General features: G+C 45.5%; 1 protein-coding gene across 4 annotated transcripts in view; it reads left to right on the top strand.

The window, feature by feature from the left end:
- The window catches only part of KMT2D (lysine methyltransferase 2D), a 108,007-nt gene extending 89,160 nt beyond the window's left edge, over positions 1–18,847 (top strand). For all 4 annotated transcript variants that reach the window (XM_075265554.1, XM_075265553.1, XM_075265552.1 and 1 more), the window contains 9 exons: positions 12–147; positions 1,232–1,365; positions 2,129–3,272; positions 5,334–5,470; positions 5,586–5,716; positions 5,906–6,191; positions 6,333–6,406; positions 6,544–6,652; positions 16,882–18,847. In XM_075265554.1, the coding sequence (XP_075121655.1) occupies positions 12–147; positions 1,232–1,365; positions 2,129–3,272; positions 5,334–5,470; positions 5,586–5,716; positions 5,906–6,191; positions 6,333–6,406; positions 6,544–6,652; positions 16,882–16,974 (2,244 nt within the window). In that variant the 3' untranslated portion in view covers positions 16,975–18,847. The remainder of the gene's footprint in view (positions 1–11; positions 148–1,231; positions 1,366–2,128; positions 3,273–5,333; positions 5,471–5,585; positions 5,717–5,905; positions 6,192–6,332; positions 6,407–6,543; positions 6,653–16,881) is intronic.
- Positions 18,848–18,989: the final 142 nt, after the last annotated feature.

The raw sequence follows: 18,989 nt of genomic DNA, 5'->3' as shown, positions 1-18,989 counted from the left end.
TTCATCTGTAGAATCTGAATGGTGTAGTTGCCGCAGTAGCTGGTTTACTGAGCATCAAGTTACCAAATTCGTATGAAGTGCTTTTTCCAGAGAGTGGTCTAAAAAATAGCGTCGACATAAAGAAACCCATGGACCCCTCTACAGAAGGTGAGCAGACTCTTGTGTATACACATTTCCTAGCCCCTGCTCTGCATTTTGCTAAACTTCTTTTATTTTATATTGCGTCTATTAAATAAAACCTGTTTGGGGATACTACTTCTGTCTGTAATGGCATGCTTTATTCAGACTGTTAATGGGAAAGTTATGACTTATTGTTTTTCCAGCAGATTGTGATCTATGTAGGTGTGACCTCTGGCTCATTGCTAATTTATTGCTGTGACCCCATCTAAGTTTTTATTTCCTGTATAGCGGCACTCTTGGCCAACCAGCTGTGTAGGGAACTGCAGTCTGGGTATTAACTTGAATGGAGTGAAGAGGACAGAGCCTGAAACCAATGCTATGTTCCCTTTTATTCTCTGGTTTGGTGTGCCAGAGGTCAGAATCCCTCTGATCATTGACTCTTGACATGACCTTTTTATATCACTTTGACTTCCTGTTAAGGATTAAAGAACTGCTGTTAATAAAATTGTTCATCATATAATAAAATTTATGTGGGGTTTTCAGTGACAATATGTCCAATCCTTAGGATACGTTATCATATCGACAGGGGTTTGACTCCTGACATCCCCACCGATCAGCTTTTTACAGAGGCCGTGGAGGTTGGGCAATCGCCACTTCCTCTTCTCAGGCCAATGACCTCACATCCGTTGGCCACAAGGTCATGTTAAAGCTGAGTTCCATATGAATGAATGGAATTGATCTGCAATACCAAGCACAGCCACTATATACAATGTTGTGCTGTGCTTAGTGAGCAATGATAAGGCTGCAGAATTTGTATGAACACTGCAACAGATTTCACCACCACCACCACACCCGCAAACCCTTAAAAAATTTCATTGGTGTGGGATTGCTGGTTGTCAAACTCCCACCAGTCTGATATTCGACAACCTGTTATAAGAATAATAATGTAATTCAAGAAAGCCCCTTTAATTGAATTCTAAGCGCTTATAACAATGGGGTTAGTAGTTCTTTTAATCAGTTTAATGGTTTGATTCCTTACAAGCAAGCGTCTAGAGATCAACAAAACATCCATTTACCTTCAACATTCATATAGGAAATGCTGTTTCTATAGGTGACACCAGTGACAAGGACAAGTCTCAACCAGGAAAACTGGAGACCAGCACTGACTGGCTCAAGCAGCTGGACGCGGTACTTCCTGGGTACAAACTGAAGAATGAGCTGGACATTCTTACTCTTCTAACACAGGTTAGTATTTTTGCAAAGTGTCTAATCTAAAAATAGTTCTTGCCACTGTTTGTTATTTTCCAGACAAATGGTTTCCAAGAGTGCAGGTCCAGTTGCAATGTTTTTCACGTTCCTTACATGCAGCCAGCTGATAATGGTATAACATAACAGAAGTAGTAATTTCCCTATCACTTCTGTATCATAACACAACCAGGGATTTGTAAGTTAAGCGTTACTGAGTAAACTGTTAATAAATTAATTTATGGAGCTGGAAAACCTGTTCTAGAAAGGCATCTGGCCACATAAGGTTTCTAGACTACATAAATAAAAGCTTGTTCTCCCAGTGGCACTTCTGAGAATCATGTGTGTTGTATAGAGCTTGGCAATTGAACTAAATCCATCATTTCACCGTTTCAAAGAAGCATAATTCTTATATATTCAGAATCGTGTTATCCGTGTTAGGCCCACCTTAGTGTCTTATGTGTTGCATGCAGGCAAGGTATGATCCACGGTCTCTTCAGTTTCCTTCTCTTACCAACAGTTGGTTGGTAAGAGAAGGAAACATGCATCAAATTTCTATCTTATGATGAAAATAATAGAAATAAATATATATATTTGTTCAAGCAAAAAAAAAACAAAGTCCAGACTAAAATGTATTTTATGTTTAAGGCAAATTTGCGCATCCCTAGTGTTGTAACTCACATTATGAATGGTGTTATACTGAATGGGATCAATTTTTTTCTTTTGTACTCTGTTTAACTAATGTATCTTGATATTTTTCTAGGAGGAGACAATCGATGAGAAGACCGTAAGTCATTGTTATGTGAATAATGTGTCCAATCTGGATGTTCGCCAACTTCCTGTGTTACCTGAAGAAACGTCTCCTCCACCTTCTCCATTTTCACCTTCGCCTGCTAGTCCTGTTGAACCTCCTGCTCCGGAACCAGAACCAGTTCCCACTCCTATACTTTGTCCTTTGCCTCCACCTCAGTCACCTACTAATGATGAATCTATAGAAGCAGCCAAAATTAAGCAAAGGGCTCGCCCCTCTGAGGAAAATGTGGAAGAATCACGGCCAAAAATAAAGAAGTGGAAAGGTGTTCGTTGGAAGAGACTGCACATTCTTATCACTTTCCAAAAACTCAGCTCTCGTAATTGCGAGAAGGAAGTGTGTGAGGTCATAGAAAGACTGGGCACTACTCTGAAGCCTGACACCTTGCCTCCAGATCTTCGAAAGTGCTGCTTCTGTCACGAAGAAGGTGATGGAGCTACTGATGGTCCTGCACGACTTCTCAATCTGGATCTTGATCTATGGGTTCACCTTAATTGTGCTTTGTGGTCTACAGAGGTATATGAGACCCAAGGGGGTGCACTGATAAATGTGGAAGTGGCACTGCATCGTGGGTTGCTTACAAAGTGCAGCCTGTGCCAGAAAACGGGTGCCACAAATAGCTGCAACCGCATACGCTGCCCAAATGTCTATCACTTTGCCTGTGCCATCCGTGCCAAGTGCATGTTTTTCAAGGACAAGACTATGCTTTGTCCAATGCACAAGTTAAAGGGGCCTTGTGAGCAAGAACTGAGCTGCTTTACAGTCTTCCGGCGAGTATATATTGAACGTGATGAAGTAAGCCAGATTGCTAGTATCATTCAGCGCGGGGACCGTATCCACATGTTCAGAGTTGGGGGACTTGTTTTTCATGCTATTGGCCAGCTTCTGCCTCATCAAATGCAAGACTTTCACAGTGTCACTGCGTTATATCCTGTGGGATATGAGGCCACTCGAATTTATTGGAGCATGAGACATAGTCATCGTCGGTGTTCTTATCGCTGTAGAGTGTGTGATAACAATGGGCGGCCAGAATTTACTGTGCAAGTTATTGAGTATGGTTACGAGGATGTGGTGCTAAGAGACTCCTCTCCCCAAGGTAAGTCTTATCCACCTCCCCCCTTCCCATATTACACTTGATAATTGTCAAATAAAGTCCTGACATCTTTATCACAACAGAAACCTTAAAAAGGGCCTAAACTTTTGATTTTGATACAGCATTTGTCAGATTAATTTTTGTAATACACTTTTTATTAACAGATTTTGCCTTCTTTCTGTAAAATTGTGCACTGAAATAATCTTTTTCCTATTGTTGGCAGCAGAAATGTTAATTCTGAGTATGGGGGAGTTCAGGTGTGTTAATATGGAGAGGCGGGGGAGGGGGTCACTTTTAAACCATTCTATCTCAGGCATTATAAAATGGAGAACTGTAAATCTGTTCTCATCTCTCGTATGACACCAGGGTTGCATGCAGCTCTACATTCATTGTTTTCAGAGATGCTCCCAGTTGAAAACACATTCGGGATTGGTATATTAATATGCAACTGCATTTTTTCTCAATCCAGACTGTTTTCAACTGGGTATATCTCTGGAAATAGAATTCATGGGACATATGTGTTAGAAGCTGAGGCTTGGGAAGGGGGGCTGGTATCACTTCAATGTATTATACCCATAGTCCCCACCAGAAGTAGCAAAGTTTTCTGCTGCCAGTAACAGGGAAAAGAATACATTGGTAACAGAAGGTGGCTTTCAGTATGAGATTCTATGGCAAGGAACCAAAAACTGTTAGGCCGTGTTCACATGGAGTATTTTGGATTGTGATTTGGTATGTAGACGCCGCGGGAGCTTTTGCGGGCCGTATACGCTCCCATTGTTTTCAATGGGAGCCAGTACCGTATACGCGGCGCTATTTTGCGGCCGCCGCAAAATAGCGCCGTGTATACGGTACCGGCTCTCATTGAAAACAATGGGAGAGTATACGGCCTGCAAAAGCTCCCGCAGCGTCTATGTACCAAATCACGAGCCAAAATACTACATGTGAACACGGCCTTAAAGTATATCGCAAAAATTGCTGACACAAATGCTGCTGAAAATAAAAGAAAATGCTGAGCGTGCATGTGCTTTCAATAGGGACAGAGGTGTGCTTTTTCATGAGAGATAAGCTGTTGCCACACACAAAGGATCTGGCATGTTGAAATCTAACATTCCTTAACCATACTTCCCTGAATAGCAAAGAAAATGCTTTTGCTTCACTCACACTGACACTGAAGCCACCTTGAATTCATCTCCATGAATCCTATTCCTCTTTGTGCAGGGTACCCTCAGACTATTGCTGTGTAAATGAAACCATAGTTTTTCCATGAACATAACCATACTTCAGTCTATAGAAAAAAGTTAAACATTAGGCAAACCTAAATAAATCAAAATATTTCCAAGATTTAAAGTTTTTCGCGAATCATTTTAGACGTGGCAGTCTTTGGTTTTGATCACTTGCCAGTGAATATGACCTTGAATGCAGTAACTTTCTATTAATAATATTATTATTAGTTACGTATATAGTGCCATCATATTCCACAGTGCTTTACAAACGTCAGTCACTGTACCAGATACAGTAGCCCAGTGGTTAGCACTGCAGCCTTCCAGCACTGGAGTCCTGAGTTCAAATCCGGCTAAGGACAACATCTGCAAGGAGTTTGTATGTTCTCCCCGTGTTTGCATGGGTTTCCTCCAGGTACTCCAGTTTCCTTCCACACTCCAAAGACATTCTTATAGGGAATGAGACAGTGACTTATGGACTTGGATTTGGCAGAAACCCAGCCATAACTTCCTTCTTGTGGCAGGAACATTTCATGCAGGAGGAGATAAGCTGGTCACAGTGAGGAAATCATGGCTAGGTTCCTAACAACTGCCAGACCTTAGTAAGTGAACCACCTTTATAAATACCAGTTCTTGGGTGCTGCAATACGTTGCCTAAGAGGTTGTAATTACAGGTTCCACAAGGGCTGTCTCACAGAAATTGCTTGGCTTGCTTCTGGAAACTCTAAGTTATAGTTTTTAACCACTTCACACATGATTAAAACGTAGGGCAATATTCACAGCTCCATTTTTACTGTAATAATGCTGTTTTGTTTTTTTGTTTTGTTTTTTTTATCCACCTCAGCTCTCTGGAATCGCATTGCCGAGCCTGTTGCACGCATGAGGAGAGAAACTGGAATGCTTCGCCTTTTCCCAGAGTATTTGAAAGGGGAAGAGATGTTTGGACTGACGCTGCATGCGGTGCTGCGCATCGCTGAGTCTGTAAGTTATACTAGGGGTTTTTAGTTCTGGACTTTCCAAAATTACACAGTGTGTGACAAGATCAAATTTTCCAAACCACAAAGTATCCCAGATTTACACCTGTCTTTATTTTTAGTTACCTGGAGTAGAGAATTGTCAGAACTATCTCTTCCGGTATGGTCGACATCCTTTAATGGAGCTGCCACTCATGATCAATCCAACTGGCTGTGCCAGGTCTGAGCCCAAGATCATGACCCACTATAAACGGTAAGGTTACAAAGTGCTGACCTCAGCATTCCTCTGAATACTTCAGTTTGCCATCTAAAACTGTGGATGGTGTTCAGTAACTTTTTTTATCTTAGTAAAACATTTTCTACTCATGAATGTTTAGTTTTAAGAGTCTTTACTTTTTTTTTTTTTTTGTAGTAGAAAATAAGTCTCCTCTTTATCTTGCAGGCCGCACACTCTTAATAGCACTAGTATGTCCAAAGCCTATCAGAGCACCTTTACAGGGGAGACAAATACACCTTACAGTAAGCAGTTTGTGCACTCAAAGTCATCCCAGTACCGCAGGCTGAAGACAGAATGGAAGAACAATGTGTATCTGGCTCGTTCTCGAATACAAGGACTAGGGCTATATGCTGCCAAAGATTTGGAGAAGCACACCATGGTGATAGAATACATTGGCACTATCATAAGAAACGAAGTTGCAAACCGTCGCGAGAAAATCTATGAAGAGCAGGTGTGTAAGATTGTGAAATATTTGAGCTGGGCCGCCTTATTGGCATTTCTTGTAATATATACCATTGAAATTTATAAACTTTTTACATTTTCTTTTTTGTTTTTTTTGGTTTCAATTTTAATACTTCTTTTGTTTTCACAGAATCGGGGAATCTACATGTTCCGAATTAATAATGAGCATGTGATTGATGCCACTTTGACTGGTGGCCCTGCTAGGTAGGTGTAAAGGTTTTAGACGAGAGGCTGAAATGTGACCAATTTCATTAAACCTTTTCACTTGTTTCAACGTAACAAAACATTGTGCTTTTCCATATTCAACACTTGTTCATTTTATGCTTTGTCTGATATTGCAGGTACATCAACCATTCCTGTGCCCCTAACTGTGTTGCTGAGGTAGTCACGTTTGACAAAGAAGATAAAATCATCATCATCTCTAGCCGTAGGATACCAAAAGGAGAAGAGGTAGGTGCTTGTACAGTTTACCCAGTTAGAGGAGTTATGTCGTGAGGTGAGAATGGGCGCTCCTTTCCCCATCTGCACCAGGCTCTGAAGGTGGATGAGTGCTGTACTTCGGCTGTGTCTGGTGCTCTCATTGAAGTAATTGGGAACGCCAAGCACCACCAGTCGATCCCCCGTTTAGCCTGCCTGTGGTCAAGGTGAATGTTCAGTGGGGGGGGGGGGGGGAGGACCCCCACAAATCTGGTATTTATCCCGTTCTATGGAATAATGCCTTTTTAATGACCACAGCTGTATCTCTGGTTTTATACCACCTAGAAAAACAGTTCTGGTATCATAAGAAAGAGGAGATTCTCAGCTTGATGCCAAACATTAAGAACTAGCTCTAACAGAATGAGAGATCCCTCATTTAAAAACACAGTTGGGAATTTCATCTTAATATGCAGCAGTATACGCTTCATATAAAATCACATTCCCAACTGTGTTTTAAACTAGTGATATCTAGAGATGAGCGAACACTAAAATGTTCGAGGTTCGAAATTCGATTCGAACAGCCGCTCAATGTTCGTGTGTTCGAATGGGTTTCGAACCCCATTATAGTCTATGGGGAACAGATACTCGTTAAGGGGGAAACCCAAATCCGTGTCTGGAGGGTCACCAAGTCCACTATGACACCCCAGGAAATGATGCCAACACCTCTGGAATGACACTGGGACAGCAGGGGAAGCATGTCTGGGGGCATCTAACACACCAAACACCCTCTATTACCCCAACATCACAGCCTAACAACTACACACTTTACACACTCAATACCACATCTCTGACAGTAGGAAAACACCTTGAAACATGTGTATTTGGCACTTGCAGTGAGGAGAGCTTGTCACCAGCAGTGAATTTGGCCCTTGTAGTAAGTTGAGGTTGGCACCAACATTTGTTTTGAAAATCAGGGTGGATTGAGCCTCTAACCAGCAGAGTTTGGGCAAATTCATGGTGGAGGGAGCCTCTAACCAGCAGAGTTTGGGCAAATTCATGGTGGAGGGAGCCTCTAAAAACCCCAGTTTGGACCAATTCATGGTGGAGGGAGCCTCTAACCAGCCCAGTGTGGGCAAATTCATGGTGGAGGGAGCCTCTAAAAAACCCAGTTTGGACCAATTCATGGTGGAGGGAGCCTCTAACCAGCCCAGTTTGGGCAAATTCATGGTGGAGGGAGCCTCTAACCAGCCCAGTTTGGACCAATTAATGGTGGAGGGAGCCTCTAACCACCCCAGTTTGGACCAATTCATGGTGGAGGGAGCCTCTAAACAGCCAAGTTTGGACCAATTCATGGTGGAGGGAGCCTCTAAAAACCCCAGTTTGGACCAATTCATGGTGGAGGGAGCCTCTAACCAGCCCAGTTTGGGCAAATTCATGGTGGAGGGAGCCTCTAAACAGCCCAGTTTGGGCAAATTCATGGTGGAGGGAGCCTCTAAAAAACCCAGTTTGGACCAATTCATGGTGGAGGGAGCCTCTAAAAAACCCAGTTTGGACCAATTCATGGTGGAGGGAGCCTCTAAACAGCCCAGTTTGGGCAAATTCATGGTGGAGGGAGCCTCTAACCAGCTCAGTTTGGACCAATTAATGGTGGAGGGAGCCTCTAAACAGCCAAGTTTTGGGAAATTCATGGTGGAGGGAGCCTCTAACCAGCCCAGTTTGGACCAATTCATGGTGGAGGGAGCCTCTAAAAAAACCCAGTTTGGACCAATTCATGGTGGAGGGAGCCTCTAACCAGCCCAGTTTGGGCAAATTCATGGTGGAGGGAGCCTCTAAAAAAACCCAGTTTGGACCAATTCATGGTGGAGGGAGCCTCTAACCAGCCCAGTTTGGGCAAATTCATGGTGGAGGGAGCCTCTAAACAGCCCAGTTTGGGCAAATTCATGGTGGAGGGAGCCTCTAACCAGCCCAGTTTGGACCAATTAATGGTGGAGGGAGCCGCTAAACAGCCCAGTTTGGACCAATTCATGGTGGAGGGAGCCTCTAAAAACCCCAGTTTGGACCAATTCATGGTGGAGGGAGCCTCTAAAAAACCCAGTTTGGACCAATTCATGGTGGAGGGAGCCTCTAACCAGCCCAGTTTGGACCAATTAATGGTGGAGGGAGCCTCTAAACAGCCAAGTTTGGACCAATTCATGGTGGAGGGAGCCTCTAAAAACCCCAGTTTGGACCAATTCATGGTGGAGGGAGCCTCTAAAAAACCCAGTTTGGACCAATTCATGGTGGAGGGAGCCTCTAAACAGCCCAGTTTGGGCAAATTCATGGTGGAGGGAGCCTCTAACCAGCCCAGTTTGGACCAATTAATGGTGGAGGGAGCCTCTAACCAGCCCAGTTTGGACCAATTAATGGTGGAGGGAGCCTCTAACCAGCCCAGTTTGGACCAATTAATGGTGGAGGGAGCCTCTAACCACCCCAGTTTGGACCAATTCATGGTGGAGGGAGCCTCTAAACAGCCAAGTTTGGACCAATTCATGGTGGAGGGAGCCTCTAAAAACCCCAGTTTGGACCAATTCATGGTGGAGGGAGCCTCTAACCAGCCCAGTTTGGGCAAACTCATGGTGGAGGGAGCCTCTAAACAGCCCAGTTTGGGCAAATTCATGGTGGAGGGAGCCTCTAACCAGCCCAGTTTGGACCAATTAATGGTGGAGGGAGCCGCTAAACAGCCCAGTTTGGGCAAATTCATGGTGGAGGGAGCCTCTAAACAGCCCAGTTTGGACCAATTCATGGTGGAGGGAGCCTCTAAAAAACCCAGTTTGGACCAATTCATGGTGGAGGGAGCCTCTAAACAGCCCAGTTTGGGCAAATTCATGGTGGAGGGAGCCTCTAACCAGCCCAGTTTGGACCAATTCATGGTGGAGGGAGCCTCTAAACAGCCCAGTTTGGGCAAATTCATGGTGGAGGGAGCCTCTAAAAACCCCCAGTTTGGACCAATTCATGGTGGAGGGAGCCTCTAAAAACCCCAGTTTGGACCAATTCATGGTGGAGGGAGCCTCTAAAAACCCCAGTTTGGACCAATTCATGGTGGAGGGAGCCTCTAACCAGCAGAGTTGGTGGAAATCAGGGTGGAGGGAGCCTCTAACCAGCAGAGTTGGGGGAAATCAGGGTGGAGGGAGCCTAGTATTAGCAGAATTGTGCAACGCTTATGGTGGATGAGTATGAGGATGCGGAGGAATTGGAGAGGTTGAGTACAGACATGGAGTTTCATGTTGGGGTGCTTTACACAGGTGGGCACAAAAATGACGGCTCTACCCAGTGGTGGTTCATTTTTATCAAAGTGAGCCGGTCGGCACTCTCAGCTGACAGACGGGTGCGCTTGTCAGTGATGATGCCACCGGCTGCACTGAACACCCTCTCAGATAGGACGCTGGCGGCAGGACAGGACAGCACCTCCAAGGCATATAGGACAAGTTCAAGCCACAGGTCCAACTTCGACACCCAATACGTGTAGGGCGCAGAGGGGTCGGAGAGGACAGGGCTGTGGTCGGAAAGGTATTCCCGCAACATGCGCCTATACTTCTCACGCCTGGTGACACTAGGACCCTCCGTGGCGGCACTTTGGCGAGGGGGTGCCATCAAGGTGTCCCAGACCTTAGACAGTGTGCCCCTCGTTTGTGTGGACCGGTGAGAACTTGGTTGCCTACTGGAGGAACTGCCCTCCCTGCCGCCAACGTCACATGCTGGAAACATCTCCATCATATTCTGCACCAATTGCCTGTGGCAAGCATTGATGCGATTGGCCCTCCCCTCTACCGGAATAAAAGACGAGATGTTGTTTTTATACCGGGGGTCAAGGATAGCAAAGATCCAGTACTGGTTGTCCTCCATGATTTTGACAATACGCTTGTCGGTTGTAAAGCACCCCAACATGAACTCAGCCATGTCTGCCACAGTGTTAGTTGGCATGACTCCTCTGGCCCCACCGGAAAGTTCAATCTCCATTTCCTCCTCATCCTCCATGTCTACCCATCCGCGCTGCAACAATGGGACGATTCGAAGTTGCCCGGAAGCCTCCTGTATCACCATCACATCATCGGACAACTCTTCTTCCTCCTCCTCCTCCTCCTCCTCCTCCATTAAACGCAGTGAAGCGGACAGATGTGTGGACCTACTCTCCAGCTGTGACGGATCGGATGCTATCCCTAACTCCTCTGTGTGATCTGCGTTATCCCTGATGTCAATCAGGGATTCTCTCAGAACACACAAGAGCGGGATTGTAAGGCTCACCATCGCATCCTCAGAGCTCACCCTCCTTGTGGACTCCTCAAAGATCCGTAGGATGTCACAAAGGTTTCTCATCCATGGCCACTCATGGATGTGAAACTGAGGCAGCTGACTTTGTGGCACCCTAGGGTTTTGTAGCTGGTATTCCATCAAAGGTCTCTGCTGCTCAACCACTCTATTCAACATCTGAAACGTTGAGTTCCAGCGTGTGGGGACGTCGCACAAAAGCCGGTGTTGTGGCACATGCAGGCGTTGCTGGAGAGATTTTAAGTTAGCAGCGGCTACTGTCGACTTGCGAAAGTGGGCGCACATGCGCCGCACTTTCACCAGTAGCTCTGGAACATTGGGGTAGCTCTTTAGGAAACGTTGCACCACTAGGTTGAAGACGTGGGCCAGGCATGGAACATGTTGGAGTCCGGCAAGCTCCAGAGCTGCTACCAGGTTCCGGCCGTTATCACAAACGACCATGCCTGGGCCCAGGTGCAGCGGCTCAAACCATATTGCCGTCTCATCGAGGAGGGCATCCCTCACCTCGGAGGCAGTGTGCTGTCTGTCCCCCAAGCTGATCAGCTTCAGCACAGCCTGCTGACGTCTACCAACGCCAGTGCTGCAACGTTTCCAACTCGTAGCTGGGGTCAATCTAACAGCGGAGGAGGAGGCGGAGGAGGAGGCGGTAGAGGAGGAGGAGGAGGGGGGTGTTCTTCTCGTGTCCCTGCCAGGAATGTTAGGCGGGGAGACGAGGTACACCGGGCCAGTTTGGGAAGCAGTCCCAGCCTCAACTACATTCACCCAGTGTGCCGTCAGTGAAATGTAGCGTCCCTGTCCGCATGCACTTGTCCACGCGTCGGTGGTCAAGTGGACCTTTGTGCAAAGCGCGGAACTATGGGCCCGCCTGATGTTGAGTGACACGTGCTGGTGCAAGGCGGGGACGGCACACCGGGAGAAGTAGTGACGGCTAGGGACGGCATAGCGAGGTGCCGCAGTTGCCATCAGGTCCAGGAAGGCGGGAGTTTCAACAAGCCGGAACGCCAACATCTCCTGGGCCAGCAGTTTAGCGATGTTGGCGTTCAAGGCTTGCGCGTGTGGGTGGTTAGCAGTGTATTTCTGCCGCCGCTCCAATGTCTGAGAGATGGTGGGTTGTTGTAAAGAAACGCCTGATGGTGCCTTTGATGGTGCAGGAGAAGGAGATAAGACAGGACCAGGGGAGGATGAGGTAGAAGTCAACAAAGTGGCGGAGGCAGATGAAGTGGTGTCCTGGCTCGTCCTCTGGAGTGCATCGCCAGCACAGTTGGCAGTGGCAGAGGCAGAGGCAGTGGCAGAGGCAGTGGCAGTGGCGTGAACGGCAGGCGGCCTTTGTCCTGCCGTTGCTGCCTGCCACTGATTCCAGTGCTTGGATTCCAAATGACGGCGCATTGAAGTGGTGGACAGGTTGCTCTTCTCAGAGCCCCTAATCAATTTCGAGAGGCAAATTGTGCAGACAACACTATATCTGTCCTCGGCGCATTCCTTGAAAAAACTCCACACCTTCGAGAAACGTGCCCTCGAGGTGGGAGTTTTTCGGGGCTGGGTACGAACTGGAACATCTTGGGAGATTCCGGGTGTGGCCTGGCTTCGCCTAAGCTGCTGACCTCTGCCTCTGCCTCTAGCTACCCTTTTTGGTGCTGCACCTGCCTCAACATCCACACTACTTTCCCCGCTTGACATCCCCCCTGTCCAGGTCGGGTCAGTGTCCTCATCATCCACCACTTCCTCTTCCAACTCCTGTCTCATCTCCTCCTCCCGCACAATGCGCCGGTCAACTGGATGCCCTGACGGCAACTGCGTCACATCATCGTCGATGAGGGTGGGTTGCTGGTCATCCACCACCAAATCGAACGGAGATGGAGGAGACTCTAGTGTTTGAGCATCTGGACACAGATGCTCCTCTGTTAGGTTCGTGGAATCGTGACGTGGAGAGGCAGGTTGAGGGACAATGAAAGGAGCGGAGAACAGCTCTGGGGAGCAGGGACAGTTTGGGTTATTGTTCTGTAAAGCTTCGGAATTTTGGGAGGAAGGAAGATAAGACTGTTGGGTAATAGGAGGAGAGGAGGCAGAGTCTGACTGGCTGCTGGACAATGTGCTGTAAGCGTTCTCTGACAGCCATTGCAAGACCTGTTCCTGGTTCTCGGGCCTACTAAGGTTTGTACCCTGCAGTTTAGTTAATGTGGCAAGCAACCCTGGCACTGTGGAGTGGCGCAATGCTTGCTGCCCCACAGGAGTAGGCACGGGACGCCCTGTGGCTTCACTGCTACCTTGCTCCCCAGAACCATTCCCCCGACCTCGCCCACGGCCTCGTCCACGTCCCTTTCCGGGAGCCTTGCGCATTTTGAATTCCTAGTTAGAAATTGGCACTGTATACCAGTAGTAAAAATTGTGGGTGCACGTAACCCCAATATATTCTTTGAATTACCAGTCAGAAACTGGCACTATATGGCAGTAGCAAGAAATGAGGGTATTTATAACCCCAATATATTCTTTGAATTCCCAGTCAGACAATGGCACTGTATACCAGTAGTAAAAATTGTGGGTGCACGTAACCCCAATATATTCTTTGAATTCCCAGTCAGACACTGGCACTATATGGCAGTAGCAAGAAATGAGGGTATTTGTATTCCCAATATACTCTTTGAATTCCCAGTCAGACAATGGCACTGTATACCAGTAGTAAAAATTGTGGGTGCACGTAACCCCAATATATTCTTTGAATTCCCAGTCAGACACTGGCACTATATGGCAGTAGTAAGAAATGAGGGTATTTGTATTCCCAATATATTCTTTGAATTCCCAGTCAGACAATGGCACTGTATACCAGTAGTAAAAATTGTGGGTGCACGTAACCCCAATATATTCTTTGAATTCCCAGTCAGACACTGGCACTATATGGCAGTAGCAAGAAATGAGGGTATTTGTATTCCTAATATATTCTTTGAATTCCCAGTCAGACAATGGCACTGTATACCAGTAGTAAAAATTGTGGGTGCACGTAACCCCAATATATTCTTTGAATTCCCAGTCAGACACTGGCACTATATGGCAGTAGCAAGAAATGAGGGTATTTGTATTCCCAATATATTCTTTGAATTCCCAGTCAGACAATGGCACTGTATACCAGTAGTAAAAATTGTGGGTGCACGTAACCCCAATATATTCTTTGAATTCCCAGTCAGACACTGGCACTATATGGCAGTAGCAAGAAATGAGGGTATTTGTATTCCCAATATATTCTTTGAATTCCCAGTCAGACAATGGCACTGTATACCAGTAGTAAAAATTGTGGGTGTATATAGCCCCAATTCTATTGCTAGGGGACTTGCAGGGTATTTCTGGGGTGAAGGTGGGGGGGCACACCGTTGGAACGGGTATCGGGGTATATATCGGGTATACGGGAATACACTGACAGTGTATTCCATTCAGGATCCTGGGAAAGCTGGGTTGCGGCGATTGAGCCCGTCAGTGCCACGTTACACTGACAAGCTTCTCCCTGGAATTTAGCTCTTACAAGAGCTGTTGGTTGTCTTCTCCTTCCTATCTAGCCTGTCCCTGCCTACCCAGAATCTAACCCCTAGCTAACTGGACGGAAACCTCCGTCCTCGGTGAATTGCAAGCTCAGAATGACGCGAAGCTGGGCGGCGCTGTTCTTTTAAATTAGAGGTCACATGTTTTCGGCAGCCAATGGGTTTTGCCTACTTTTCTCAACGTCACCGGTGTCGTAGTTCCTGTCCCACCTACCCTGCGCTGTTATTGGAGCAAAAAAGGCGCCAGGGAAGGTGGGAGGGGAATCGAGTAATGGCGCACTTTACCACGCGGTGTTCGATTCGAACATGCCGAACAGCCTAATATCCGATCGAACATGAGTTCGATAGAACACTGTTCGCTCATCTCTAGTGATATCTTATTCTGTTAGAGCTAGTTCTTCATGTTTGGCATCAAGCTGAGAATCTCCTCTTTCTTATAATGTCAAAACCATGTTGCTAAAGCCAGTGTTTGGCTGGATGAGCATCTCCGAGTATTTCCTGTGGAAAAGCTCGGTACAGAACCGTGCAGCCTGTGGACTTGAGGGATGAGCAATGAGGGATCATAGTGAGGTTAAACCATCAACAAGGTTTGATAGGTCAGATTCACATGAATGCAATATTTTTATTTTTTTTTGTCATGAAAATTTTGTGCCTCCTTTGCTAAGATATTTATTTCTCAATATGCTAATGAGTAATCTGGTGCACTGAGGGCAACTCCGCTGCTTCAAACTACTGTAACATGCCTGCCTGCCTTCCTTCCTCCCTCCCGTCTTTGAGTGACAGGGCCAGAGAGCTGTGCTGTCTTTGTGTTTGCACTGGCATACTAGAGCAGGGTGAAGCATAGCTGTTTGAAGCAACAGAGCTGCCCTCAGTGCTCCAGACTGCTCATTTGCATATTGTGACGTAAGTGACTACAGTGGCATGCAAAAGTTTGGACACTCCTGGTCAAAATGACTGTTTAATTATGAAGGGTTAAGCAAATTGAAGATGAAATGATCTTTTAAAAGGCATAACATTAAAGAGGACCTTTCACCGATTTGGGCACAGGCAGTTCTATATACTGCTGGAAAGCTGACAGTGCGCTGAATTCAGTGCACTTTTGGCTTTCCCATTCTGTGCCCCGGGTAAAGAGCTATTGGTCCCGGTACCGTAGCTCTTTAAAGTCAGAAGGGAGTTTCTGACAGTCAGTCAGGTATGTCTTTCTTCACAGCAGCGCGTATCATGCTGTACAGTGTGAGCGGGGAGGAACTTGTTCCTCCCCACTCACACTGTACAGTGCTATAGGCGCTGCTTTGAAGAAGGACGTACCTGACAGACTGTCAGGAACGCCCTTCTGACTGTAAATAGCTACAGTACCGGGACCAATAGCTCTTTACCCGAGGCACAGAATGGGAAAGCTGACAGTGCGCTGAATTCAGCGCACTGTCAGCTTTCCAGCAGTATATAGAACTGCCTGTGCCCAAATCGGTGAAAGGTCTTGGCTTTTACCCGGCTTCATCATCTTCTTCCAGCATTTCAAATCCGATTAGTTCAAACCCGACGCTTGCGCAGTAGCGCTCCCTCCGGGGCTACTGCGCACGCTCCGGCGCCATTTTTCTCAATGGCACTGCGCACGTGCCGGATTTGAACCGCCGGGAGATGATGATGAAGCCGGGGAAGAGCCAGGACCGGAGGGCGTCGCCAAAAGAAGGGGAAGGCTTGCCAGAAGATGATGTCGGATCATGTATCACCGCCCACCATGCACAATAGGTCTGATTTACATTTATGTTTTTAGGGTTTTATTTTAAAAGGGGGGGGGGGGGGGGTTAAAATAACTTCAGTGGTGCTTGAATAGCCTATACACGCATATGTGGGGCTCATACAGCATAATTTTGCTGATAGAGCCCCTTTAATTAGCAAATTCGGACTATTGTTCATTGCTAGGAAAGGCCTAGTCATGCAAATGTTACAGTTTTATAAATACCTAGCCTCCCTTACCTTGTGCCAAAAAAACAGCAACCATGGGTTCTTCTAAGCAACTGCCTAACACTCTGGAAAATGACAATCGTAGAGGCCCACAAAGTAGGCGAAGGCTATAGGAAGATAAAGCGTTTTCAAGTTGTGCTTCTTAAAAGGGTTTGTCCAGTTTCCTGCAAATCCAGTCTAGACTGCCCCCTATGGAGCAAATAGTCTGGACTCCAGGCTGATTTATTCTACCTATATTGTAACCTGAATCTTAAATTTAGGATTGCCTAGACCACATACAATCCTAACCATCTGAGCTGTATGGAGTCTTTATGTATAAATGATCACAAGAAAATGGTGAAGTGTTGAAATTCAAAGTTATATTAGATCCAAAGTATATTAGACTATTGTAGAACTGAAATATTATAAGCATGGCACACAGAGAAATTGGAAAGTTCTTCTAACACCTGTCTTCCTTGCTTCTAGCTCACCTATGACTACCAGTTTGACTTTGAAGATGATCAGCACAAGATTCCATGTCACTGTGGGGCGTGGAACTGCCGCAAATGGATGAATTGAACATGGTGAACTGCCTCCGGTTATCCTCAATAATGTGCCCTTTCTATGGAAAGCCTAGGAGCCGAGCATAGAATACCAACGTGTGTCTCCACCATCACTTCATCATGTTATCTTTTGAAGCCTTCCTAGCAGCAGTTCCCCAAGCTTATTGCGTCATGAAGTGGAAGGTGTGTGATGATGTCACTATGCCTGAAGGCTTCTACTGTAGTGGATGGAAGAAACTGCAAGAGAAAGCTCTTCTGCAGAGAACATTCCCTAAACTCTCGAGCTGGGCATATGTTTTGTGTAGCACCGCTTTCTTCCTCCAAGTAACAAATGTTCTAACTAGGAAGGAAGTTTCTTTTTCTTTGTTTTTACCGAAATAAATATTTTGCGCTATCTTCTCAAAGTAAATGAAAATGCATAAAAAAGAGAAAAAAATAGTCATTAGTTAACAAAGCAGTTTGACAATCCTAAATCTACAGGACCCTCCGAGCGCGAAAGAGAGCACATAAGACTGCAGAAAAAAGAGCACAGGAGATGCTTTCGTTGAGCGCAAGAGACAGTCCCTTGACTGTTACCTGTCACAGCTACCCAATCCCAGAGGCACCTGGCCAGCACCTACCTCATCTGCCTGTTGGATACTTATGTGTATATGTGACACTCCCACGGCAATCTAAAATAGATAGCACCTCATAAACATGGACACAGCTCTTACGATGGGACTGTAATGGAAACGTAAACCACCCATCCCAGACTTGTCATCATTGAGTTGTATTATTTTTTTTTTTAATTTCTATTTTGGTCTTTTTTTTTATTATTTTTTTATTCCCCCCAACTGAAGCTTTGTGACCTGCTTCTCTGCCATGAAATTTGGCTTTGAGCAGGTAGGAGTGCACTAAGGATCGTGTTTTCTGCTAACTGCCTGCTTGTGGCCTGTCCTAAGCAATCCATTTTCTCCCCTATTCTGTGCCTGAAACCTCACCCTTCTCTATACAGTACATGGAATATGAAGTGTAGTAGAAACACCTAACTTGTGATGGGGTAGAGTAAACTGCTGTTAACGGCAGATGTATGTATGTGCGTGACTGTATGTTTACCTTGGTTTATATTCTTTCAAGAATCTGTGCGCCTATTCATGATACTCAGTAAACACAGTATTTCTGTAAAGACCCTCTGGAAAAAAAAAAAACTAAAAAAAAATAGGATGTTAGTATATTTTGATGCAATGGGCTTTGTCAATTCTGGTTTTAGAAATGCACTGCTGTATCTTACCCGAACATGCTTTTTACATTTTCTTCACCTGCATTATTCTGAAGCTGCTGTTCTCTCCAGTATGTAATTCATATCCTGATTTATTATTTTTTTAGCACAGTACTTGGGGTGGGAATAGGTGAAGGGGTGTTATTTATTTGTACATGTAATTATATTTATGTATTACAGCCTTGTGAGGGAAGTACAGGGTCATTTTCTATGACTGGCATGGTGTCCTAGATCTTGGCCTATGCTTTGTGATCAATAATCAGATTCTGTAGAAGAGTAATGTACAGTGAAGTCCTAAGCGGAGTAGGTCACAATCCTCTGGCTTCCAGATTTAGATTTTCTTCCTGCACCTGAGCAGAGAGTCATCTTTTTATCCATTTGTACCCTGCCAACCTAATGTGGAGATAACCCCTACCCCAGCAGTTACGGCGATTATGTTCAGAGCGCACAGAGGAAAAAATAATAATAATTAAAAAAAAGGAATCAATGGCGATCAGCATCCAAGGGCATTTAAAATCAAAGCTAGTGTGAATATGATAGAAATTAAGTGCTGTTGCTTTTTAACACAAAGCTGCTTCCACAACTGTTTAAAAGCTGCAAAATTGTACAAAATAAAGATAAATGTAAATAACAATAGAGGAAAAATACATAAAAAATTAAATGTTGTGCATAGTCGGACACCGTATTATTGAGAAACCACTGGACACTATGAAAAGCCTGAAAATTTGAAATTAAATGTACCCGCTCATTTTCATTTCTTAGGTTTTTTTTTT

This window comes from Leptodactylus fuscus, chromosome 2, assembly GCF_031893055.1.
Source record: "Leptodactylus fuscus isolate aLepFus1 chromosome 2, aLepFus1.hap2, whole genome shotgun sequence".
Lineage (NCBI taxonomy): Eukaryota > Metazoa > Chordata > Amphibia > Anura > Leptodactylidae > Leptodactylus > Leptodactylus fuscus.
The sequence above is the reverse complement of the archived record's forward strand: the minus strand, read 5'-3'. Positions and strand labels throughout refer to the sequence as shown.